This window comes from Natator depressus, chromosome 1, assembly GCF_965152275.1.
Source record: "Natator depressus isolate rNatDep1 chromosome 1, rNatDep2.hap1, whole genome shotgun sequence".
Classification (NCBI taxonomy): Eukaryota; Metazoa; Chordata; order Testudines; family Cheloniidae; genus Natator; species Natator depressus.
Window position 1 is genome coordinate 44,242,391 of NC_134234.1, and position 27,211 is coordinate 44,269,601.

Here is a 27,211-nt window from a genome sequence, read left to right on the forward strand (position 1 = left end):
ATCTCCCAAAATGGTTAAATGAACTTTAAATTCATTTTCGTTCTTCAAAAAGAGTAAAATACCAAGCTCAGACTTTTTAAAAATATATCAAATTTAGTTTATTTTGGTAAATGGACTACTCTGATTTCAAACAGGCGAAAGGGAAACAAAAAGACCCTAAACGTTCACTTTAGCTGAAGCTTTCATTTAAAATAAACAAAGTTTGTTAATTTAAAAAATGAATGAAGCAGTTTTGGGTACTGTACCAGCCCGTGACTCTCTGCCAATTTGCGGAGTTTACAACCACATTTTCCTATTCCTTAATGGTGTTCTGTCCCTTGTTGCTGTATGAAAGATTTGCATGTAGACTGCACATATAGCTGTGACTGGATGGAGCCACAGGTTCTCCTAGGGCAGCAAGTCTGAATAGTTCCCTGGGGAAAGCAAATGCATTGCCTCTCTTGTTCATAGCTTCTACATTGTTCCTTCACCTGTCTAGCCATTGCTTGCTGTGAGGGATTTTGTATTGAGCATCTTTTTTTCTTCCTCATTACACAAAGCAAAACTATTTCCCCATGTTTTTTTCCTCTCCCTGTCGTTGTCCCCCCCCCCCCCACCCCCCCCCCGCCCGCTGTTCCTCAGACATTCTTGTCAACTGCTGGAAATGGCCCACCTCGATTATCACTACAAAAGGTTTTTTCCCCCCCGCTCTCCTGCTGGTAATAGCTCACCTTACCTGATCACTCTCGTTACAGTGTGTATGGTAACACCCATTGTTTCATGTTCTCTGTGTATATAAATCTCCCCACTGTATTTTCCACTGAATGCATCCGATGAAGTGAGCTGTAGCTCACGAAAGCTTATGCTCAAATATATTTGTTAGTCTCTAAAGTGTGCCACAAGTACTCCTTTTCTTTTTGCAGATACAGACTAACACGACTGCTACTCTGAAACCTTTTTTCTTCCTGTATCATACAATAAAACTTACTTTTTCTGTATTGTATTAAAGCTTTGACTACTTTGGTTACATTTGTTAAGCATTTTCACATCTTTTGGGTACTTATTTGCTAATAATCCAGTGAGTTGTGGATAGACCATACAGGATTTAGTAGACTGAAGGGACATTTGACTGTACATCTCAAAGGGGAAGGTGATTTGTGAAACTCAGGATCAACATTAGGACACAGGAGGACAAGCAGCCATAAGTTCCTCCCTGACAGGCACATTGAGCACAGATGGGGACTGGTCAGAGGTATGACTTCTAGGTATGATAAAGTGCATATATCTTGCAGCACAGCTAAACTTTTGACCAAGTTAGAAGAGGTATGTATATTTTAAATAAAAAAGGCAGTGGGAAGGCAAGGGCAAGTAAAAGCATAGTTGTGGCAAGGAACAAGAACTATTGAGCTAAACTTTCAGAAAAATTGAAATTCGGCTCCAATGAAGCAAAAATGTAAGCAACTAAATCATAAGTAAATAGTCAAATACACGAAAAAATAAAAATCTTTAAGCATATTGGAGGCAAGTAGCCTGTCTGGGAACTGCTGGATCTACTGGACAACTAGTGAGTAAAGAGAGAAATTTAATGAGGGTAAGCAGAGCAGAAAAGAACATCTTTCATCCATCTTCACCCCTGATGATGTTGGTAGGTTACATATTCTTTTGAGTAATAAAATTACCAAGTATCAAATCAGGGTGCTGGAACAAAGTGATACAGTGAAACAAGGAATCTTCAACAAAACTGAAGGAATAAGAATGAAGTGGCTAAGATGCATGTCATTAAAATAATCTTCTATACTAGAAAACTAGACTTCAGCACATATACTCTTAAAGAGCTAGTGGGGTGATCCTGGATATTAAACTAGCGTGCTTCAATTCAGTGCCAGGTAAACTGGTTGAAATAATTATTTATGAAATACCTAAATGAGCATGGGATGAGGACAAATAAGCAAGGCTTCCATAAAGGAAACTTTAAAGATAGTCTCAGTTCCACATTCTCACTTCTGGCCTCTGAACAGAGGTAAGAGGTCATAAGAACTGGAGCTGCATCAGTTAGAACAATTGACAGCTGCAGCCGTGGCCAGCTGTGGTTAGAAAATAAATGTCTGGAAAATTCCTAAGCCTCTACGCTATCTGTGGTGGAGCATGGTCAGTAAAACTTAGCCCTAGAGAACGCCTTCAGATTCCTCAGTGGATAAAAGTCTTAAGAGGTAGCATAGTTTCCTACAGAACTGTCACTGGAGTTGAGATCCAGGAGTGAGAATCCTACATGAAGATAATGAGTGTGCTCAATTTTGCTTTGAATCTTCTAGAACTGTTTCAACAAAATAATGGACTTGGTAGATATATATATATATATATTTTTTTTAATTTGGCCTTTGACAAGGCTCTTAACAAAGCTTAAAAAGTCACTGGATAAGAAGTAAAGTGGAGCAAAAACCAGCTAAGAGACAGGAAACAGAGTTGGAGTAAATGGTCAGTTTTCATCCTTTCAAAGGATTAATGGTGGGGTGCGCAAAAGATTTGTATCAGAGCTGCTGTTCGTGATCTGGAGAAAGCAGTGAATAATGGGACAGCAAAATGTGCAGGTTACATAATTATTTAGGGATTTTGGGTCTGTGGTTGCTTTATCTTACAGTAGTGCAGTTTGATCGTTCACACCACCGCAAGTGGTGTAAAGTCACCTTTTGTGCCACTTCCTCTCTTGCCCCTCCAGGCTGACTCTTTTAGGATGAACAGCATAGAACCTAGCCTCTGCGGAATCATGGTGAACAGGTCATGTGTCCTCTGCTCAGTGCATAGTGGTGGTCCAAAAAGCAAACAAAAGTTAAAACCTATAAAGATCAATGTAGGAACTACTGAAAATATTAGAGCCATTATAAAATTGGATGAAATACTTTCACCATGAACATTATTCAGTTCTTATCACCCAATCGGGGGAAAATATTTTTATGTCTCACAAGTTAAATGACCCAGAGATAAGCCGTGAAGAGGACAAGTGGAGGCATAGAACGATGTCCATATGATCGAAGAATGAAAAAAAATTAGGATAGTTTTAAAAGGCAGGGGGCATGTGGGCAGGGGAAAGAGAAAGATATGAGCAGTACATAAAATGAATGATAAATTGGGCACTCCTATTTTCCCTTGTTTGTAATACAAGAGTAGTTGATGAAACTGAATGACAATAAATTTAAAGTTGGTAAAAGAAAATGTTAGTATGCAGACTCTTGTGTGGAAATTGCTGTCACAAAAACCAGTAAGTCCAGAAACCTGGCATTCAAAACTAATTAGTCATTTGAAGGGATAATAAATAGCCACAGTTTCATTAAGTAAAATGATAAATATAGAAGGATAATAAGCCCTTCTGCTTCAGGGCATAAACCAAGTCAACCACCAACTGTCCAGAGTTAGGAAGAAACTTCCCTTTTATGCAGGCTATTCCATTTGAGTTTCTTCCACCTGCATCTGAAGCCTCTGGTACTGGCCACGGTCAGAGACCAGGTACTCAATTTCATGGACAGTTGGTCTGATTCAATATGGCAATTACTATATTTTTATATGATTTATAGACATTAAAGAGGGTAGTTCTGTTGGATGCAGTCTGCATCAAGGCAGATGTTCTTGAGTCCTATTGGTGGAAAAGGGTACAATGATTGGGTTTTGGACCCTTGAAACCTTGCCAAAAGGTCTATAAATGATCTTCAAACAGTGTCTAGGCTACCAGGACTACCTCCTTATTTTCTGTATAGAGTTATAGTTTAATTATGCAGTGTCTACTAAAACTACAGCCGCTCTTTTCCTCTTTAACATTCTGTTCTCATTCTAGCATGTTCACAGGAGTCAGGATTAGCTTCCTCTGAACCAAGGTCTAGAAAAATCGGGAAGATCACCTATAGCAAAATGTGCAGAAAATATTTTTGAGCAAGACTAGAAACCCAAATTGTTGCATTTAAAATCGTGTATCTTTTTAGATGCTGTATTTGTCTAGATATATAGTCACTACTATGAAAAACTCCAAGCTGTTGTATGTTTCAAGATTCACTCCCAAATGTTTATCAACTATTGAATTTAACAATCACTTTTCCAATGTAATAAACTTAATTTTCATCATATTTTTAGAACTTTTGAAGATCTCCATTCCTGTACTTTTAAATTTGAAATGTGTTAACTAGATCTAGAAATTTTGCCACTGTTCATTTCATACTACTCCAACTTTTTTGTTTTAATGTTAATTTATTAACCATATAATTTCTGACACTATTGTGTGGGATCAAAATGGGTAACTTTAAATTGTTGGATGCCAGGTAATTTTATTTTTAAATAAATATTTAGAAATGGTAGGCCAGCTCTTGTTAATTGTTTCTCTTATTGCCAATTCAGGAATGCGGCACCCATTGTTTAATCACAGGGGCAAAATAATTTAAGGGCAAGTGAAGCCTGTCTAGTTATTAATAACTTAAACAGTTTATAATTAGGCAAAGTAAGCAATCTTATCTAACTCCTATGAAATCAAGGAAAATATTTAAACTAGTTAATTAGAAGAAGCCATTTAAGGAGCTATCTTAAATTTGAATATTAAGAATCTTAAATCCAGTTAAGTTCCAAATAAGTGACTCTATTTGCCAATGGTTAGCCCATCTCCTCCCCAGGAATATATGGTTTAACCATCTTGTGATTAATCGGAAAAATTGTTAGTAATTTATGTTACAACAGCATTTTCATATCCCAATAAAATCATTACAAGAGTTTAATATCTTGGCATTATCTTAGTTAATGTCCTCTTGCCAATCCATGTTGAACTTTTTGGTGTGGATTTTCTTGACTCAAGAAGAAATGAACTCTTGTCTGTTTTTCTTATCTATGACAGCTTTCTTGTAAAGATGGAGAGGATGAGTTGTGGAGTGATTGCTGTCTAAACAGAGTAGGTGTGGGAGTGGAGGGGCAAAAGGGTATCGGTCTTCAATATCTTCTCCTTCCTATTTTCATGAAATTCTAGGAAAAAAGCAGCTCTTTCAGACTTATTTAGATTCAAGTGGGTTGCTCTTTCATTGGCTCCATGCCTTCGTGGGTGGTCCTTCGGAGCCTCTTCATCTTATGAATATGTAGTTTATTAATGAATATGTAATGTTTATTTAATTGCCTTTGCTCTTGTGGCAGGAAAGCAAGAGTTAAAACTAGTTTTGAAAGTTTTTATTCAGTACATTCTCTGAGACATTTGTTCCATCTTATTACAGTTTGACAGGAAATGAAATTCTGTTTACAAAAAGTCCAAACGCTCCTGTTCTTTTATATTAAAACTTTCAAAACACTCTTTTAAAATTAAATAACTTTTAGGAAGTCTTTAGCTGAAGTTTCATTGGTCACCCAATGAAATTAATAGATACCAGGTTTATAAATAAGACAAAGTACTTCTTCACATAACAGACAGCCGACTTGTGGAACTCGTTGCCAGGGGATGCTGTAAAGGCCAAAAGTAAAACTGGGTTCAAAAAAGAATTAGATGAATTTCTGGAGGATAGGTCCCTCAAAGGTCATAGATAAGAAAAACAGAGAAGAGTTCATTTCTTCTTGAGTCAAGAAAATCCACCCCAAAATCCACCTCAATGAATATTAGCTGAGATGGTCAGGGATGCAATCCCATGCACTGGGTGTCCCTAAACCTCTGACTACTATAAGCTGGGACTGGATGACATGGGATGGAGCACTCGAAAAATTGCCTTATTCTTCCCTGTGATGTGGGAGGGTCCCAAAACTCGGGCTGCAGCTGGAGCTTGAATGTCTACATCGCAATTAAACAGCCCCTTAGCCTGAGCCCCAGGCACGGGCCAGCTGTGGGTGTCTAATTGCAGTATAGACATACCTCTGAAGCATCTGGCACTGCCCGTTGTCAGAAGACCCAGTGTGGCCATTCTTATGTAAGCTGTTGATTCTTCATGCAGTTTTTAGAAATATGATTTTTCTTGTCTTCCTTACATGGGTGAGGGTTTGCTTTTGCCTGCCAATAATTAATTAATGCCCCATTAATATAAATGATTCTATATTTAAATGGTTTCTTACAATAGTTTAGCAAAGTTGTTACGTTCCACATAGGTACATTAAAGCATTTTACCACTTACATAGCAATGATATTAGGAGCTTTGCGTTTAGCTAACATATTACAAGTCTCCATTGCACAAAGTTTTTTGCCACTTCAGCATTTAAGACATAAACAGAAGTTTAAAACATTTCCAAGTACACATTTTCCTCTACAGTTTTTAAGAACGAAAGCAGTTTTTCTTGCAAGAGGGTGGGAATTGGTAGAGCCCTCTACCTAGATTTATTGCTCTGATAACACACCCTACATTCCTTTCACAGACCGACCTTTTCCTAAAACATGAATGTTTTACATGGTTTGTCATGTTGATGTTTGCTTGCCTTGGGAAATGGAAGCAAAACCTTCTGGAATTTCTTTGATTAGCTTTCACATTTTGTAACATACCTAGTTACATATGTATTATTTCCAAACATCCTGGCTATAACATACTTGTAGCTACATCTTAACGTTCAGCAAAGGTGAAAAACAAGTTTGCAACAACCTGCTAAATTACAATAATTTTATTAATCATTTTTGCATAAATGTTGAGGTATCCCCTACTATTATATGATAGTCTTTTCCATGAAACTGATAATATAAAGATATATTTATGCTTATTGAAATCAACTCCTTGCCTCCTTACATATATTTAATGTAGAAAAGCTTTTTTGGGGGGGGCCTGAAATGTTTAATTACCTAGTATATTCATGTTTTGACCTATTTCTTTTCGACTGTAGTCCAGCCCAGATCAAAGTGACAGCCCTGGTTTTAATACTTTATATTGCCCCAAGTTGTCAGTAATTGAGTGACTGTATTGCAAAGAAGCTATTGGACTGTGTTCAGAGCATAAAAATATAACAATGAATCCAAAAGCTTCCGTCTGGCTGAAACAGAGATGCAGTAAGCTGATGTTAACTAGCAGAAAGCTGTCCTGAATGACAGAGATGTGGCAGAGATTCTTGCACCTCCTTTCTCTCCTGAAATCAAAATACTTTAAAAACATTAACAAACTTAGCTTGTTACATACTTGGATAATGACTTAGTATTTTGTTTTTGATAGGCTTTAAAGATTGTTTTAACAATCCTTGTTTTAAATGGGACCCCCGCAGTGCCAGAACCACTAGCCCCCATGGGCAGCGGGAGCTGGAGCATTCCCTCTCTCCCCCCAACAGCAGGGCTTGAGCTCTCATCCCCCCCGTGGGGCTCAGGCTTCAGTTGCCCCATTTTTCCCCATCATTTTTAGTAAAAGTCACAGACAGGTTACGGGCTTCTGTGAATTTTTGCTTATTGCCCGCAACCATCCGTGACTTTTACTAAAAATAATTATGACAAAATGTTAACATTACTCATGAGAAAAATCTTCCCAGTAATCAGTGGTGAGTAAATGTTTCAAATCATGGTATAAGGGGTAAAAGCTTTCTTTATAACTAATCTTTTAACCATAACCATGATGTCTAAAAATATTATTTGATTTAATTTATAAATAACTTCATACACAAGCAGGTAAACAATTTTTTAAAAATTTCTGAATTTAGCACCATCTCCCTAGTAAAATTACATTTCTCAATTTAAAAAATGTCCTATCAGAGAAAATAAATTCTTTACCTCTCCCCCCCCCGTCATCAGATAAATGTAATATTTAGCATTTCCATTACATTTTGGACCTCTTATATTTTAATATTAGAGAGACAAGTTGGGTGAGGTAATATCTTTTATTGGACCACTTCTGTTGGTGTGAGAGACAAAACTTACATCACTCAGGGTGGTGGGTTTTTTATAACACCTCTGAGCAACAAAAAATTTGCCCACATAGGCCATGTCTACACTAGCACTTAACTCAAAATGTCACTGGTAACTACAAGATTTGAACAGATTGTTTAGCATAAGTAATTAACACACATTTCAATGGACCTTTCACGGTAAGGTGGTCCATTAATACCCCTCCAGTCATAGGGAGGAAAGGAAGGGGGTTGGGAAGCAGCTGGGGGGGTGGTTTTAAAGGGGGTTACAGATTGTTGTAATAAGCCATAAATCCAGTGTATCTATTCAGTCCTTGATTTTTAGTGTCTAGCAAAGTTATGAATTTAAGCTCCCAGGCTAGTTTTTTGAAAGTGTTGTGCAGGTTTCTTTTGAGGATGAGGACTGAGAGGCCAGATATGGTGTGATAGCTTTGTGAAAAGTGTTCGCCCGCAGATGATACAGTGTTTATCATGGCTTCAACAACACTGCATACAATATTTTAATATTGTCTCTCTAAGAACCTTCTTTCAGACCTGTAGGTAATCCATGGTGATGAGCATGGTATAAATGCCTAGATAAAGCATGGAGAACTGCACCAAAAAGGAAACAGATATTTTTTCCATAGAAGATTAAGCTCTTATTGCGTCATTGATATACACATTCTGTTGTATCCGTCCATTAATATTTTAGAATTTCTTGTTTACCTCTAAAGTGTAATATTTATTATTCTTGCATTTTAACACAATTGCACTTCCATAACCCCTTCCTTTATGGTTTTCGAAACACTATCAATTTGATAAATTTTGCATCACAAAATACTCTTTTGTGAGGAACTATTATCTCTGTTTTATGTGGATGCACCTAGTAATGTGACTTGCTCAAAGGTTAGGCAAGAAGTCTGAGAAGGAATAAGCAGATATTTAATCATGTGTCTTATATATAAAACCATCCTTCCATTGGAATGAATTAATCCTGTAGGACTGAGTTTTGTTTAATTTTTTTAATATCTTCTTTCTCTGTGCATCTGTTTGTTTATTGCTCTTAAGTCTTTGAAGTACTTAGTTGTGCATTATTCTATCAAATGAGAACAAGTAGAACTGTACATGTAAATCTTAACAGCTTTGCACAGTTGCGTTTAAGTAAATCAGGCTTAAGCAAATTGTTCCCTTCAGGGGATAAGTGAAACACGTTTTTACTGGAAACAATATAAAGTATATATCTACTGCCTAGTGTTTTTTTTTTAAATGTGGCAGTTTAGTAGGTTTTTTTTTAGCACACAGTATACGCAATACTAATGAAACACAGTTTTACTTCATTTATGTACTCTTACCATATGCAGTTAAGTTCTTTCAGTACCATTAAATGAAGACTGAGGTTTAAGGAACATAATGCTTAAGCTTGAGATCTGTCTGGACCTCACCAGTAGGTGTCCATTGTTTTTTTTTTGTGAAGAAATACATTCATTTCAAAAAGACTTGCAATTGCTCAGATAAACAAATATGAAAGACTTCTTCTCTCCAGTAGGCAGATTTAGTTGATTCAAAAAAACATATAAATAGACTTCCTCATTATCGTTTATAATTGCTGGACTTCTCTTAGTCAACTGATTCAAATGACTTTTCTGGACATGTTTAGTAAGAACAATAATACCACTCTTGAGTACATCTTTTTATTGACATACACTCTCCCACAAGAATTAAATATTGATGTGTAATCCCTTTCGGGAAATTCTTTGAAACCAACTAAAGATTACCAGGCCACACATCAGTGATTTATAAATAGAAAATTTCAGAGTTAACATTCTTATTCTTTAATGTACTTTAAACTATTATACCTTTTAAAAATGATAGGACAGTTATGCATGTAGACACTACAGCAGAGGTGGGCAAACTTTTTGGCCCGAGGGCCACATTGGTGTTGCAAAACTTTATGGAGGGCTGGGTAGGGAAGGCTGTGTCTCCCCAAACAGCCTAGCCTCCGCCCCCTCCCACTTCCTGCCCCCTGACTGCCTGCCTCAGAACCCCCAACCCATCCAAACCCCCCGCCCCCCTGCTCCCTGTCCCCTGACCTTCCACACCCCGGGACCCCACTCCCTAGCCAACCGCCCCTGTCCCCTGATTGCCCCCTAGGACCTCTTGCCCTTTATCCAATCCTCCTTATGAGCAAAAAACCCCACATTTGATTTAAATCAATCTATCCTCCTGGAAATCCTCAGTTCAGGCACCCAAACATCCTTATATCAGCTATGTAGAGATATCATGCAATAACCATACAATTGTGATAGCGTATTAATGCTGGTGGGCCCAGATTAGATTAAACTGATTTTTAAAGACATTAGATTCTTTGGGGTGTTTTAATTGTGCATTTCCATACCGAATACATTTGAATATCTTTTTAAGTGTAACTGTAGTTCTGAATTTTCCTGGCTATGTAATGTGTGTTTGTGGAATAATTAAAACATTCATATATTTTCCCTTATGTCCACTAACTTTTCCCTCCTTCACATCCTATTACACCTATGCATACAAACACCAGTTCATCTCTCCAGTCCTTCACACTTCCATGTGCTTGCATTTACAAACCGATTCTCTTTCCCTTGCCCTCTGTGTTTAGTAGGTCAGGTGCAATGGGGAGTTTATGAAAATACATATTTAGGATTAATGGTGTTTTTCTGTTCTTCATGACTGAAAGTTTCTCTGTCAGCAGAGGCTCGCACGTAAAATCTTCTCCTTCAAAGAAACCACAAAGAATTGCCCTTTTTGAGTGTCTGTCTGCCACTGTTCTCAATGGGATTGAAGCCCCAGTCTGAAAGATGGCAACTACTTCACATTGTTCTCAATCAGGGGGAAACAAAATGGTCATTGGAGAAGATGTCCCGTGTGTGCCAGGTGGCAGAGATGAGCATTATGAGCAGTTACTGAATGGAGGTAGTGGCCATCTTTACTTAAAGGCAGTTCGTGGTGTGAGTTCCATTGAGAACAATGGAAGATGGTAGTCATTTTGAAAGGGGGTAATTCCTTGTGGGTTTCTCTGAAGGCCTATCTTCACATTCTGCTGAAAGAGAAACTTTCACTTGTGAGGAACTATGGAAAAATTGATCATTAAATTGAAAAATAGACCATAATCTTAAAATTATATTAAAAACTGCCCATTGTACCAAATTTACTGAAGTTTCACCTTTTTGCCAGTTTTTGTGTAAATAACTATACTTTATCTGGGATTATTTGTGGGTGGGTGGGGGCAGGGGGAAATGGTCTGAGGCATGGTGTTCGATTTCTTAAATGATCCATTCTAAAATCATTAACTCAGACTTATTAATGAACTCATAAATTCTGGAAAAAAAATCATATTATACTCACTAAGCGTTAAAACTTTGGAATGCTGTATTCTTTATACATAACAAAGTGACTAAATCCTAACTTTAATTCAACATTAACTATTCAGCTGTGATTGGATGCTCCTTAATATTCTGGAGATGTGGTCAAATTTATATGTGAAAGATGAAGACCAGAGGTCTACCAGTGCCCATGCCTTGCAATCCTTGGTATGCAGTCCTGTGGATTTAACTGTCTTGCACACCTGATGATGGAGGGCCCCTACCATAAACTCTCCAATACCAAACAGATTGCCCACCAATTGCTAACAATCGGGGGTTGCAAATTTACAGGTAGTGATTGACACCCATTTCTGCACTGTAAAAGCAGCTTTCATCTTGGTGTCTGCACTGCATGGCTGGGGTGAACTTGGCACACAACTCCAGAAAAGTACCTGTCTGCATCCGAAAGTTCTAAAGCCACTACTGATGTTCCCAGATTTTCATTGCAATCTAATCTCACCACTTGGTTCTTGTTGTACAGACCCAAAACTGCTGCTCCATCATGTACGGGTTCTCCGTGATTTCCTGCAGCAGTTGGTCAGTTTCATTTGTTATCTATCATCCACTCATCATCAGTATATCCCTGCTGTATGTCTGGCTGTTACGATTTTGCAAAAGAATGATTTGTCCTGCCCTTTAAATGGACAAGAGCACTCCAGCGATCTGTGCAATGTGACAAGATGGAAAATGGCATGAAAGAGTAGTTTATCGGATGGAACAGAGAGATTTATGGGAATTTGACCCCAAAATCCTACAGTTCCCTGATAGGAGTGATGGTATTTCACAATACACTGAAAAGATTTCTTACAAGGTAATGTGCCAGATGGTGGCAGGGAGGACATCAGGATGCCTGTCTACAGTGTCACATGTCTTCTGCTGATACAACCTGATGCTGTGAGAACATGCTACATTACAAAGGCAACCAAATATAAATGCACTCCACTGAAATAGCTATGGTGATAGCAGTGTGCAGACAGAACTTTTGGCAGTAAAACTTTCGGGTGTGGACATGGCTTTACACTCACCCAGTCTTAACGCATGAGCTCTGATCCACAGAAATGCATGATGGGATGATTTTAAAATTCTGGGATGATTTTGCAAGTTCGCAAATGACACTAAGCTGGGGGGAGAGGTAGATACGCTAGAGGGTAGGGATAGGGTCCGGAGTGACCTAGACAAATTGGAGGATTGGGCCAAAAGAAATCTGAGGTTCAACAAGGACAAGTGCAGAGTCCTGCACTTAGGAAGGAAGAATCCCATGCACCGCTACAGACTGGGGACCGACTGGCTAAGTAGCAGTTCTGCAGAAAAGGACCTGGGGATTACAGCGGACGAGAAGCTGGATATGAGTCAGCAGTGTGCTCTCGTTGCTAAGAAGGCCAATGGCATATTGGGCTGTATTAGTAGGAGCATTGCCAGCAGATCGAGGGAAGTGATTATTTCCCTCTATTTGGCACTGATGAGGATGCACCTGGAGTATTGCCTCCAGTTTTGATCCCCCACTACAGAAGGGATGTGGACAAATTGGAGAGAGTCCAGCGGAGGGCAACAAAAATGATTAGGGGACTGGGGCACATGACTTGCGAGGCGAGGCTGGGGGGCTGAGGGAACTGGGGTTATTTAGTCTGCAGGAGAGAAGAGTGAGCGGATTTGATAGCAGCCTTCAACTACCTGAAGGGGGGTTCCAAAGGGGATGGAGCTCGGCTGTTCTCAGTGGTGGCAGATGACAGAACAAGGAGCAATGGTCTCAAGTTGCATTGGGGAGGTCTAGGTTGGATATTAGGAAACACTGTTTCACTAGGAGAGTGCTGAAGCATTGGAATGGGTTACCTAGGGAGGTGGTTGAATCTCCATCCTTAGAGGTTTTTAAGGCCCGGCTTGACAAAGCCTTTGCTGGGATGATTTAGTTGGTGTAGGTTCTGCTTTGAGCAGGAGATTGGACTAGATGACCTCCTGAGGTATCTTCCAACCCTAATATTCTATGAGTCTATGACTATATAGTTTTGAAAAAAAATTTCAGCGGTGTTTAATACCCCTTTTTGAGGTACTTACACATTGCAATAATGGAACCCACATACCTTTTCCTTGTGCAAGTTACATAAGTTTTTCTGAGTAGCAGCCGTGTTAGTCTGTATTCGCAAAAAGAAAAGGAGTACTTGTGGCACCTTAGAGACTAACCAATTTATTTGAGCATAAGCTTTCGTGAGCTACAGCTCACTTCATCGGATGCATTCAGTGGAAAATAGTTTTTCTGCATATCATTATACTAGTATAGTATTAGTGTGATTTATAATGTAAAGTTTCTCTTGCTGTTAGAAAGGTAATGGAACATAGCTCACCTCACTGAAAATGTACAGCTTTATTACACTCCTCAAAGAACCTCTTCTTTTTTAACTTGTCCACAGAAAAAAAAAATGTAATCACTCATTCCTGCAGTATGCTGATACCTTGCATGTATGATTACTATGCAGTTACACTAATAAAGCCTTGCTGGAGCCTTTTATAGGAAATAATTATTAATCCTGCAAATAAATTGCCTTGAGGTACTTATTTTTAATGTGCTTTATTTTATATATCCTAATTTTTTATGAGATTTAATGTGCTTTATTTTATATATCCTAATTTTTTGAGATGCTGCTCAAAAAATTCATTTAAAAATCATAAATATGTTTTTACACAATAGCATAATGGCTCCAATATTCTCAATAATGAAATTTGAAAACTTGCCTAAAAGCATGTTTCTGTGATAAATTGTAGTCCCCTCTTCAGAGCTATTGGGAACAACAATATTAATTCTTTTACAGCTCAGTTTTCCTTGTTGGTGTAGGTAGGGGAAAAAGTAGCAAAATAACTAATAATCGTCCTCTTTGCAGTGGCTTAAACCAGGAAATTCAAAGCGAGAGCTCTAACTGTTAAATTTACCACCTTCTAGCTCGGTATTGCAGTATAAGGGCTTATATAAAATCAGACACTATTAAGGGACCTCATTAAGTCTTTAAATTTTCTGTGTTTTTCTCAAATCACGTAATATATTTTTTTATTTTAATGCAGCTTTGATTCACCCACAAAAAAAGTTAGCATTTGAGGAATCTGTGCCCATCTGATTGCAAGGCAGAGACTAGTTTGTAAAACACATTGTTCATATGAAGACCTGAGAAAATAGTGGCAGAGACAGGGAAAAACTACCAAGATTAAGAATTGAAGGGTCATAATGATAAGTAGCCCAATTCTGTGGCTACATCTAGTACTCCTGGGGGATTTCTGCTCCAAAAAAATAAAAATTCTGCACACAATATTTTAAAATTCTGCATATTTTATTTGTCAAAATAATACAATATAATCATACCAGTTTCAATTATTTTAGTAATTTCTTTCAAAATACCTGTCAGCAAGTATGTTTGTAACAATACAGATAAAAAAGATTCAGGAAATGTTATTTAGACAAATAGATTACTTAATAGGCATATTAATATAGAACTTTGACTAATAATTAGGGCCGACAAAGGATTTTTAAAAGTTTATTTACTTTTACAGGAGATAATGCTGCCCACTTCTTTACAATGTCACCTGAAAGTGAGAACAGGCATTCACAGAGTACTGTTGTAGCTGGCGTTGCAAGGTATTTACGCGCTAGATATGCTAAACATTTGTATGCCCCTTTATACTTCAATCACCATTCCAGAGCATATACTTCCATGCTGATGGCGGGTTCTGCTCGATAGTGATCCAAAGCAATGCAGACTGATGCACATTCATTTTCATCATCTGAGTCAGATGTCACCAACAGAAGGTTGATTTTCTTTTTTGGTGTTTCGGGGAGTTACCAAATTGAAGTGTTGCTCTTTTAAGACTTTTGACAGTATGTTACACACCTCCTTCCTATCAGATTTTGGAAGGCACTTCAGATTCTTAAACCTTAGGTCGAGAGCCGTAGCTATCTTTAAAAAATCTCATATTGGTACCTTCTTCACGTTTTGTCTAATCTGCAATGTTCTGAAAGTATTCTTAAATCGAACAACATATGTTGGGTTGTCATCTGAGATTGCCATAACACGAAATATATAGCAGTATGCGGGTAAAACCACGGAACAAGAGACATACGATTCTCCTGCAAGGGGTTCAGTCACAAATTTAATTAAGGCTTTTTTTTTTTTTTTAATGCGCGTCATCATCATGGAAGCATGTTCTCTGGGATGCTGGTTGAAGCATGCAGGGGCATATGAATGTTTAGCACATTTACCACATAAATATCTTGCAAATATCTACAAAAGTGCCATGTGAATACCTGTTCTCACGTTCAGGTGACATGGTAAATAAGAAGTGGGCAGCATTATCTCCTGCAAATGTAAACAAACTTGTTTGTCTTCGCGATTGGTTGAACAAGAAGTAGGACTGAGTGGGTTTGTAGGCTCTAAAGTTTTACATTGTTTTGTTTTTGAGTGCAGTTATGTAACCAAAAAATAATGTACATTTGTAAGTTGCACTTTCATGATAAAGAGATTACACTACAGTACTTGTATGAGGTGAATTGAAAAATACTAGGGCTGTCGATTAATCGCAGTTAACTCGCACGATTAACTCAAAAAAATTAATCGTGATTAATCACAGTTTTAATCATACTGTTAAACAACAGAATGCCAATTGAAATTTATAAAATATTTTGGATGGTTTTCCACATTTTCATATATATTGTATAATGTGTTGTAACTGAAATTAGTGTGTATTTTTTGTTATGAATATTTGTACTGTAAAAATGGTAAAACAAAAGAAATAGCATTTTTCAGTTCACCTCATACAAATACTGTAGTGCAATCTGTCTTGCGAATGCAACTTACAAATGTAGATTTTTTTGTTAGTAACTGCATGAAAAAACAAAACAATGTAAAACTTCAGAGCCTACAAGTCCATTCAGTCCTACTTCTTGTTCAGCCAGTCACTAAGAGAGAAACAAGTTTGCTTACATTTACAGGAGATAATGCTGCCCTCTTATTTACAATGTCACCAGAAAGTGAGAACAGGCATTTGCTTGGCACTTTTGTAGCCGGCATTGCAAGGTATTTGTGCCAGATATGCTAAACAAAAGTCTTAAAAGAACAACACTCTGATGCGGAAACTACAGAACCTGAACCACCAAAAGAGGAAAAACAACCTTCTGCTGGTGGCGTCTGACTCAGATAATGAAAATGAACATGCATCGGTCCATACTGTTTTGGATTATTATTGAGCAGAACCTGTCATCACCATGGAAGTATATGCTCTGGAATGGTTATTGAAGTGTAAAGGGGCATACAAATGTTTAACATATCTAGCGCGTAAATACCTTGCAAATACCAGCTACAACAGTGCCCTGCGAATGCCTGTTCTCACTTTCAAGTGACACTGTAAACAAGAAGTGGACAGCATTATCTCCTGCAAATGTAAACAAACTTGTTCGTCTAAGCAGTTGGCTGAACAAGAAGTAGGACTGAGTGGACTTGCAGCCTCTAAAATTTTACATTGTTTTATTTTTGAATGCAGTTTTTTTGTACATAATTCCACTTTTGTAAGTTCAACTTTCATTATAAAGCAATTGCACTACAGTACTTGTATTAGGTGAATTGAAAAATACTTCTTCTTTTGTTTTTTTACAGTGAAAATACTTGTAATAAAAAATAAATATAAAGTGAGCACTGTACACTTTGTATTGTGGTGTTGTTGAAATAAATATATTTGAAAATTAGAAAAAATCCAAAAATATTTATAATAAATTTAAATGGGTATTGTTATTAACAGTGCAATTAAAACTGTAATTAATTTTGTTTGAGTTAATTTGTTTTGAGTTAATCATTTGAGTTAACTGCGATTTAATTGACAGCCCTAGTAATAATTCATTTGAACTACAATACAGAAAATTATTTCCCCGCACCCTTCAGGAGCACTGCAAGGCTTGGGGGAGTCAGGGGTAACAGAGGAGCTGAGGGTGAGGGAAGCAATTATTGGGAAGGAGCCTGGGAGTGAACCTGGAGGGTTGTTGGTTGTGGGTGGGAGAAGTATGGGACAGGGTTGTTTTTTTGGAAGGGGGAATTGTTAGAGTGTTCGGGAGCCTCCCCTATGCAGACCATTGCAGACCCCTAGTCTTTCCCATTCAGTCAGACACATCTGCCCCTGTCCCGGTGTGTCCCTGCAGCCCATCCTCCCCCGTCCCCATATGGACCTGCAGCCCCCCCTCATTCAGCTCCTTGCCCAACACTGTCACCCCACTAGCACCTGAGCCTGCACCCCAGTCTGCCCCCACTAGCCCTTCGGAACCCCGGTCTGTGACCCCCAGTAGGCCGGTGTGCCCCGCTCTGTCCCATGCTGACTCCATCTGGCCCTACTGTGAGGGATGCATCCTCTCTGCAGGCTGGCTGCCTTCTTTTCTGGTGTCACAGCAGCCCTGGTCAGCAAAAAGTGTAACCGCAGTTCCAGCTCTGTGGAGAAGAAAAAAAATTGGGGGGGGGGGAACATGAATTCTGTGTGTGCGCAGTTGTGCAGAATTTCCCCATGAGTAATCCAACTTCACACCACTGGTGGCAGCATATAGGGTATGTATAACTACACACCACAGTGAATAGCAGGCTGCCTTTGCAATGTGGTGTGTAGCTACACACTTCAATGAAAGGTTGTGGAAGGGACCTGGCTGTGTGGAGCTGCTGGAGTCTTTCTCTGTTTCTGGAGTCTTTCCCTGTTAAAAATTGCAGTCTAGATGGGATAGCACTGCTTGGGCATGTAGGGTTCATACCCAAAGACTCGTAGATATTAAGGTCAGAAGGGACCATTATGATCATCTAGTCTGACCTCCTGCAGAATGCAGGCCACAGAATCTCACCCACCCACTCCTGCAATAAACCTCTCACCTATGTCTGAGCTATTGAAGTCTTCCAAATCATGGTTTAAAGACTTCAAAGTGCAGAGAATCCCCCAGCAAGTGACCCGTGCCACATTTACAGAGGAAGGCGAAAACCCCCCGGGGCCTCTTCCAATCTGCCCTGGAGGAAAATTCCTTCCCAACCCCAAATATGGCGATCAGCTAAACCCTGAGCATGTGGGCAAGATTCACCAGCCAGATACCCAGGAAAGAATTCTCTGTAGTAACTCAGATCCCACCCCATCTAACATCCCATTACATACCCACTTTGTTCAGGTGTATCTTTACTCACCTAAGCAGTGCCTCATCACCTACACTGCTGCTTATACCCATGCAAGGGCTGTGTGCAGGGTATGTACTCTACATGCCACCAGAAGGAGAGTGGAGTGTAGGTCTGTTATCAGTGGTGTTTGTTTAAAAAAAAAAAAAAGAGAGAGAGAGTAAACGAACCTAAACTTCACTCCTTATTTCCCAAATTAGAAGTGGGTAAACTCAGTGTACCTGAGTTCATGCTCAACTACGCTACTTCGTAGTATAATGTTGTAACTCATTTCCTTAGTATAGAGAAAAGGAAGAGAAGAGTCTTTCTTCTTAATATTTGGCAGCCATTATAGCAGTGGGAGAAGCATTTAGGCAATAGTTTTAAGGATATGCTTTTATTTTCAGTCTTAAAGCTGGATGAATTAGTGTACTATATCAATCTGGGATAGTAAATTTAGACGGATCATGTAGATTTTCTGTGGAATATATATTTATATAGTGACTGATATTCAAACTGTATCTTGAGATTTTTCTTGTTAATGTAAAATGTCTGTCTGAAGATGTGCCTAATGACCCTTGGCAAAACATATGTTGCAGAGATGACATCTTACACCCAGGTTCTTTGTTGTTGTTTTTTAAGTGGGACGGGGAAGAGGCAGTGAAGTACCAGATGTGCACGCTGGTGAGCTGACCAGTTCATAGAGTGATGTTTCTGGAAGTCTTGAAGGCTCATGCTTGCTATTGCAGGTGGAAGAAAGACACCACAATGGCAGTTAGTCTGGGGAACATAATTTAAAAATCCCTGGAAAAAGGAGATTGTGAGGGAAAACCTGAGAGGCAGAGGTAGCAAAGGAAAGCCTGTCTTTTGGATACTTCCACAGCCTTATCATAAAGTAAATATCTATGACTTTATCATGCTGCATTTGGTTTAAAACTGGTGAAACAAAGCTAATTTATTGTTTCAGAGACAAATGTTATTTAGGTTTATCTTGGTATATGTATTGTATATTTATTTTTTTTCCACAGAAACCTGCTAATATTTTAGTTATGGGTGAAGGTCCTGAGCGAGGAAGAGTAAAAATTGGTATGTTATATCTTTGATAAGTCCCAGTGTAGCATTTAAGTTAGAATGTTCTGAAGGTGCAGTTGCATCACTTAAGATAGTTACTTAAAATATTAGTATGTGACTGGAAACTTTATCAAAAGCTATTTTGAGTGACTGGCTTTTTGATATCACACCTCTGCACCAATTCCCAATGGTGCACAGCTACAGCCTCATCAATGAAAAGGGGGAAAAAATCCCTATGCTATTATATTATATGAGTGCGTGCTGGGAGGGGGATTAATATGGGACAAGGATAATGGTCAGCTTGGAAGAGTGAAGGAAAATAAGTAAGATTTTAAATGACCTCCTTTTACCACCAAAGTGCCAAGACGCTAACTTGCTCCGTATTATAAAATCTAAATAGGGAACTGTTCACTATTCCGAATATTAAATTTTATAATAAAAGTGAGAGTGACTGTTGATTTATGAACTGCCCTTGAAAGGGTAGCCAGATTTCTGGGGGAGACAGGAAGCAAAAGGAGTCTTAAAAAGTCCAGAAAATGTTGATTAAGAGAGAGACATTTGGTAAGAACTAACACTAAATATATTCAAAATGGTGAGGGGGAAGTAGGGTGGGGGGAAGAAACTGAAACTTTCCCACTATTTTATTTTCTGGTGTGAACCACTTTTCTCAGTGAAAGGATAATTTGCAGAATCTCCAAATCGTTCTATAAAGTCTATTTTAAAAAGTAACTAAAAATAATCTAACCATAGTCTAACAGTAATGAGCCACACCGTGGCATGCACTAGTTCATCATTGATGCACCAATAGCCTTCTAATGCACACCCTGTATTGTTATACTAATATAGTCAGGCAGTCCAGTTTGGCAGAATTTTTTTTTAAACAGATTGTTTTTCACTTCCCTCTGACTTTTTCTTTTATGAGATGATTCTTCCACAGTGTCACTCTGTATTCTTTGGTGGTTTTAACCAACTGTTGATCACTAATTTGCTAATCAAGGGTGGAATTTTCCTGAGGTGCTCAGCACTGGTCTAACTCTGCTCCCATTGAGAGCAATGGGAATTGACTTCAGTAGGAGTAGAATTAGATCAATGCTGAGCACGTCAGAAAATCCCACGCTTTAAAATTTTAGCACCCTTTTGAGGTGTAAGATTGATGATAGAGACCAAGGTCTTCTATCTGCAAAACAGGTACAGCATGGACAGCAGAAGTGAACATTTCTTCCCATTACCTTAATCTTCATTGAGCATGCACTTCCAAGAGTGAGCGTGTAGGTCAGTTTCCAGGCACATTTCAGTGTCAATTGTGTTGGTGATTTTTGTGATGTAGACAATTATCCATTAGTATTTGCTCACAGACCACCAACTTATTTCGCAAGTGGTAGTTACGTGCGAAGTCATTTGGTAATAACTTTAGATTTCTACTAAATTTGGTCAGACGTTGCTGAGGGACAGGTGAAAGATTCTGCATCTGACCACCAGACCTCTGAGCCATCCAGTCCCAACTGTAGAAAAGCCTTCATTTCTAAGTGTGTTATAAGTTTGAAAATTTTGCAATTTTTTAACATGCTTTTGCAACAGTAGGAAAAGAATGCATAAGTATCCCCATACCAGGGGCTTCCACTCTTCCACTATTAATACTTTTTTAAAAAACACATAACTGGTATATTTAACATAAAATAAGCTTTATAGACCTTTTATGGTATTTTGAGTCCACTTTTTACTGGGTATTTTTCCACATTTTTTTCATAGATATCTATGAATTCTTCATATCATGGGTTATCTTGATTTTTTTAATATAGAAAATTATAAAATGTCTCTTTTTAAATGCAATAAAATAATTTAAAGTAGGGAGGCAAATAGTTACTTTAGATTGTGGAGCAAAATTAGATATGAGTATTTACTCTGCAAGTTTTCCTGAGTAGCTGTTTTCCTTATTACATGTGGCATGGGTTTAACCCCTTCTCTCTCAAAACTGCTATAGGCCTCACGCTCCTCCCCAGTCCTACTCAGTATATATAGGCTCCCACACCACCATACCAAATTCTTTGGTGTTTGGGACTTCGAAAACCTGATTTAGTGGGAATACCCCCATTCTCTATCCTCTGTCCATCTTGTCCTGTACCATCTAAATTCTGGTCAGTTCAGATACTCTGTGAGAAACTGTAGATTACAAATCCCAACAAGCAGTTTAGACAGAATATTTTTCTTAAGGTTTTATTAGTAAAGGGAAATTTTCCCAAAATGGAAGACATTTTAAAAGCATAGCTTAAATGGTTTCATCTTGGTACTGGTAATACTCTGTGACCAATTTTAAATTGAGAGAAGGCTTTCAGGGAAGAAGATACCCTCATGATTGGAATCACCTCTTGTCAGGGGCATGAAGGAAACCCTGCTTCAATTGCAACCAGCTTTTCATAGGTAGTTCTTGTATCATACATGTATGTATTATAAATCATTCTAACCTTTTACAGAATTACTATTTCACCCATTTCCCCCCTCCTCCCCCCTTTAATGTTTCCTGAACAAACAGCCCTGTGATAATGGCATATTCCACCAGGCAGAAAACAGACCCTGGCTGGCCAGTAAGGACTTACCCAATGTTCTGAGAGCTACACAAGTTGGCATGCTTTTTTCAGAACAGTGGTAAATTCTTGATTCTAAATGGCTTGCTTTAGTAATGATTTATAATGATATACTTCATAGGTGATGATGCTGAATAATTTCAACAGAAACTATAAGGAAATGGTAAAGTTAGACTACCAGGATTCGTATTTACTACAACGTGTTTGCTTTTTAGCACAATTTTGGTAGACCTAACGAATGAGCTCAATCATTTCATTTGATCAACGTGAAGTTTTCTTAACTTTTTAAAGCTTTTTTTTTTTTTTAATTTTGCAGCTGATATGGGCTTTGCCAGATTATTTAATTCACCTCTGAAGCCTTTAGCAGACTTGGATCCAGTAGTTGTAACATTCTGGTATCGCGCTCCAGAATTACTTCTTGGAGCAAGGCATTATACCAAAGCTATTGGTAAGTAAAATTAAGTACCAATTTATTAATGTTTTAGTTAGGCAAAATATATCTGAATTGCTGAAACATTGGCATGTGAATACAAGTATGGGAAAAGTTAACACGGGTAGAAAAGTACACCATTGAATTACTTGAGGAAACATTAATCACTGACATTTTATTTAGTTTAAATACTATTCTTAAAACTGTTTCCTGACTAGTAAACATAATAAACTCAGATGCCCTTGATGTCTAATTTTATGTAGTTTCTTATCATCTAGAAATTTCAAAAAGCATATTACTGCTTGCAATAGAATGAAATATTGACACACCTGTTAAAATTGTCAAAATCCAGAAAATGACAGCAGGGAACAGAGTACTTTAGTTTTATTACTTTGGGTTTTTACTACTTAGAGTTTAACAAGCACATAAAGGAAAATTTCAGTTTATGAAATGTATAGATTGGAGAAGGTATTAGCTGCACTGAAACTATGCTGCCGCTGTCAAGATCGATGTGGCTGTGACACACCTTTCATTTACTATTTTTTGTTTTCTTTTTCCCCAAAGAAACCTTTGCATTTTCTTGTGAAAAATGACTAGTTTAAACCTGCTGTTCAATGGGAGGGTTGCCACCCAGAATTTTTAACTCAATGCAGTTAAAGATAAGTTATTAGAAATAGAAAGATAGGTTCTTCCTCCATTCAAGTCTATCTAGAAGAAGCACCAAAGTTGGGGGAAGTCACTTTCCTCCTAGTATTGCCCCTGCCGGTACTGATCTGCTTTGAACAGCTCCAGCATTGCACTGCTGAATCTACTCTGCCACACTCAGCACTTGCTGTCAGTCTGTGAAAAATGCCAAACATAAAAGAGAGGAGACTGTGTGTGGCAGTGGTACAAACTATCACAGAGCAGGCTTGATAGCAGTATGAAGTTCTCTTTAGTGCTTTTAATAGCTTTTTAAAAGACTGATAAAGGCACAGAAGAAAAGAAGGGGTTGGGGGGTGTGGGACTGGAATTCTCTATTCCATGCTGTCTTTGACTACTTGGCTTGCTAGAGGGAGTTACCAAAAGGTTGCAACCCTCTAAGAAGGACTTCTTCAAGTAAAGTCCCGAGAGGTGTTTAACTCTAGGTGAGTTTATGCCCCATGTATCTCAGATTGGAGATTTTAGGTAGCAAGGTCCATTCGGCTCATGATTGCGTCCCCTGCAGCCTCCTGCCCTGCACCAAGGCTATATAGAGCTGCGTGGGCAAACCGCTCTCAAGTCTTTCTCAGCTGCTTCGACCTGAGGTGGAGTCTCAGCAGTATCTGAGATGAGCTTACCTCAACTGTATTTTTCTCCTGTTCTTACTAGTTTGAGTTAGTTCTTAGAGTTTCCTTTGTGTGTAGTAATTTTATAGATTTAAAAACAAACAAAATCTCTTAAAAAAAAATTACTTATACTATTAGGATAAGGACTATTGTCCCTTCACCTCTTTTTGTTTCTCCCCCTCAGGGGAACTTAAACCCTGGGAGGGTATGCCTGGTTCTCCCGGGTTTAAACTCTGCCTTTCATGCTGAGTGTCTATCCTGGTCAGTCACAGACACTTCCAGTGTGTTCAGTACCTGGGGCTGTCACACATTCCCCAAAAGTGTAATTTCTGTCTGCAGTTAAAATCAAGGGCCAGAGAGAACTAGGAATGTAAAGTACGTCTTCTCAAGATAGAGAGTTCGCTCTGACCAGCTTCTGACCTGAGCCAGGGGATTCCCCCATACCGTGGTCTCCGAATAGGTCAACCGCTTCTCTTCCTCATCCCCAGATGAAGCTGTTGTGCCTCCTTTACTGTCCTTGGCCAACAATTTTAAATGGTTCCAGGATCTCATTAAAAGGATAGCAGCTCCTTGCATATTCCACTGGAGAAAGTTAAGGAGTTCATAGAATCATAGAAGATTAGGGTTGGAAGAGACCTCAGGAGGTCATCTAGTCCAATCCCCTGCTCAAAGCAGGGCTAACACCAACTAAACCATCCCAGCCAGGGCTTTGTCAAGCCGGGCCGTAAAAGCCTCTAAGGATGGAGATTCCACCACCTCCCTAAGTAACCCATTCCAATGCTTCACTACCCTCCTAGTGAAATAGTGTTTCCTAGTATCCAGCCTAGACCTCCCCCACTGCAACTTGAGACCAGTGCTTCTTGTTCTGTTATCTGCCACCACTGAGAACAGCCAAGCTCCATCCTCTTTGGAACCCTTGACATTCTGCACACTTAATCATCTGTCTGCATCATTAATGAGGCCTTGCTAGACCCTGCAAAAATAATTTGGCATACCCCTAGCCACAATACCACCTACCTGTAAGAGGGAAGACAACAGATATTATATTTCCTCTAAGGACTGTGAAATTATTTCCAACTCCCGTGTGGTCAATGCTCTGAATCAACATGGCAGACAGCACCACACTAAATTGACTCAATACAATAGAGACATATAGCATCTTGATTTATTTGGCCGTAAATCATATTCATTGGCTAGCTTAAAATTTAGGATAGCCAATTATCAAGCCATCATGGTGAAATACAGCCATGCTAACTATTCAAAACTGAATGCCTTTATTGAGCATCTTTCAACAGACCAGAGGGAGCAATTCCAGGCGATTATTGCAGAGAGCCAACTGTTTGCAAGAACATCTCTGCAGGCCTCTCTGGATGCCGCTGATACAGCTGCTTATTCAATCTTCAGGGTATTAGACATGAGGAGAGCCTCCTGGCTTCAGCACTCGGCTTTTCTGAGGGAAGTCAAAAATTTGGTTGAGGACCTTTATTTTGATGGATCATAGTTGTTTGCAGAAAAAAATGATCAAATCTCTGCATGCCTTAAAAGACTCAAGAGCCATCTTGCGCTCTCTGGGAATTTACACCCCTGCATAAAAAAGAAAGTTCAGTAAGGCCCAGATGGCACAGAGATCTCATCCCACTCAGCTTCCTGCCTCTCAGAAACATTATGTACCCCAGCATAAGAGAGAACAGTTCCAGGGGAGGAGCCAGCTACTTCTCAAGCATCAACCTCACAACCCACAACTTCAAAACACCAATTTCGAAGGGCTGATCGAGGTGCTGAATTACCACCCCCACTCTTATCTGCTACAACAGTCTGGATGTCTCCTTTGCTTTGGTGACCGGCTTTCTCATTTCCATCAGAACTGGGAACATATCACTGTGACATTCCCCAGGGTACAGCTGTGTCCCCTCAGTGCTCCAGCCTGGGGTGCCTCTTGCACTGCTTTGCTGTAAGAACATCCACTCCTGGCCTGTTCATACATAGCCTCTAGCATGTAAAATTGCTCCCAGCTGCACAGTATTGAGTGCTGCTAACTAGCCACTCATCGATTAAACTGCAGTCTCTCTCGTCCAAGACTTTCCCCCAGAAATGTGCATCTTGTACTGTCCAGTACACTGCTGAACAATGCAAGCTCTTAGAAAGTCCATCATTTCATCAAAGGAAAATGATATGCTCCAATCTTGTTATCCCATGTGGAGTTTCCCACATATTTTAATCCAAACGCACTGGTTATGCTAAAACAATAAGATGTGTTTATTAACACAGAAAGATTTTACAAGTGATGGTGCATAAAAGTCAGGATCAGTTACAAAAAGAAATAAAAGATAAAACACAATTTAATGTTTAACTTAACAAACTAGCAAAATTCAAAGCAAAGGTTTTCCTCACCATATGCTGCAGTAAATTTGATATCCTGGGTCTCCTTTCAGCCTGGGACGACTCCTCCCCCTTAGTTCAGTGTCCTTTAGGTATTCATTGATGTCATGAGCAGAGACATGGGAGGAGGAGTGAAGTCAAGTGTTTTCCTCCCCTCTTTATAATTCAATTTTTTGTGCTAGAAACATCCTTGCTGAGTCATGATGACACTCAGTCTGTTGTGGACATGAGGTTTGAACCATCCTTGTGATGAAATGTAAATTTCTTGTTTACACCTTCCCCACTACTGGAGAATGATTGCTTAAGCAGGTGATAGCCTTTTAACACCTGGCTGGGTGTTAGTCTGTCCTTTGTTCCTGAGAAATTGGTTTGGGTCTGCTTTTCTTAAACTTGGAGAATGTTACAGCAATGATACATAGTAGAATCTTATAACTTCACACACATTGTTGATACATTTATTTTATCAGGACAATAATGTTCAGCAGATTAGACATTTCAAATGATACTTTACAAGGCATACTTCTTATAAAATTTATCACAGTCTCATAAAAATGGTGACCATAGTTGTATAGACCATCATAATCAGTACGGGCAAGTGGGTGTTAGAGATCGTTTCAACAGGATACTCCATCCACTTTACCTCCCTCCCTCTATATGACCCCTTTCCCTGTGCCTCTTCAGGTACCCCTCTCACAAGCACCTTTTGCAACAGGAAATTGACACTCTCCTAAATCTGGGTGCTATAGAACCAGTTCCCATGCAACCCAGAGGGAAGGCATTTTATTCTAGGTACTTCCTGGCTCCAAAAAAAGAGAGGTGGTTGAGACCTATTATAGATCTAAGATTACTCAACAGATTGAAAAGATTCAGAGGTTCAAAATGGTAACACTTGCAGAAGTAATTCCATCACTGAACCAAGGGGATTGGTTCTTGGCTTTCAACCTTGAAGATGCTTACTTCCATATAGCGATCCCCTAGCACAGAAGTTTACTACACTTCACTCTGGGTCAGGAGCACTTTCAATACATGGTGTTCCCGTTCGGTCTCTGGTCTGCGCCTAGAGTGTTCTCGAAAGTTTTTTCTGTGGTAATGGCTCATCTTCGCAGATGAGGAACTGTGATTTTCCCCC

At 38.9% G+C, this 27,211-nt stretch overlaps 1 protein-coding gene across 3 annotated transcripts in view; it reads left to right on the plus strand.

The window, feature by feature from the left end:
- CDK8 (cyclin dependent kinase 8) overlaps nucleotides 1-27,211 on the plus strand; it is a 185,249-nt gene that overhangs the window by 121,670 nt on the left and 36,368 nt on the right. For 2 of the 3 annotated variants that reach the window (XM_074958682.1, XM_074958691.1), the window contains exons 5-6: nucleotides 19,342-19,399; nucleotides 22,283-22,414. In XM_074958682.1, coding sequence (XP_074814783.1) covers nucleotides 19,342-19,399; nucleotides 22,283-22,414 — 190 coding nt within the window. The remainder of the gene's footprint in view (nucleotides 1-19,341; nucleotides 19,400-22,282; nucleotides 22,415-27,211) is intronic. The other variant, XM_074958701.1, reaches the window with a different exon arrangement.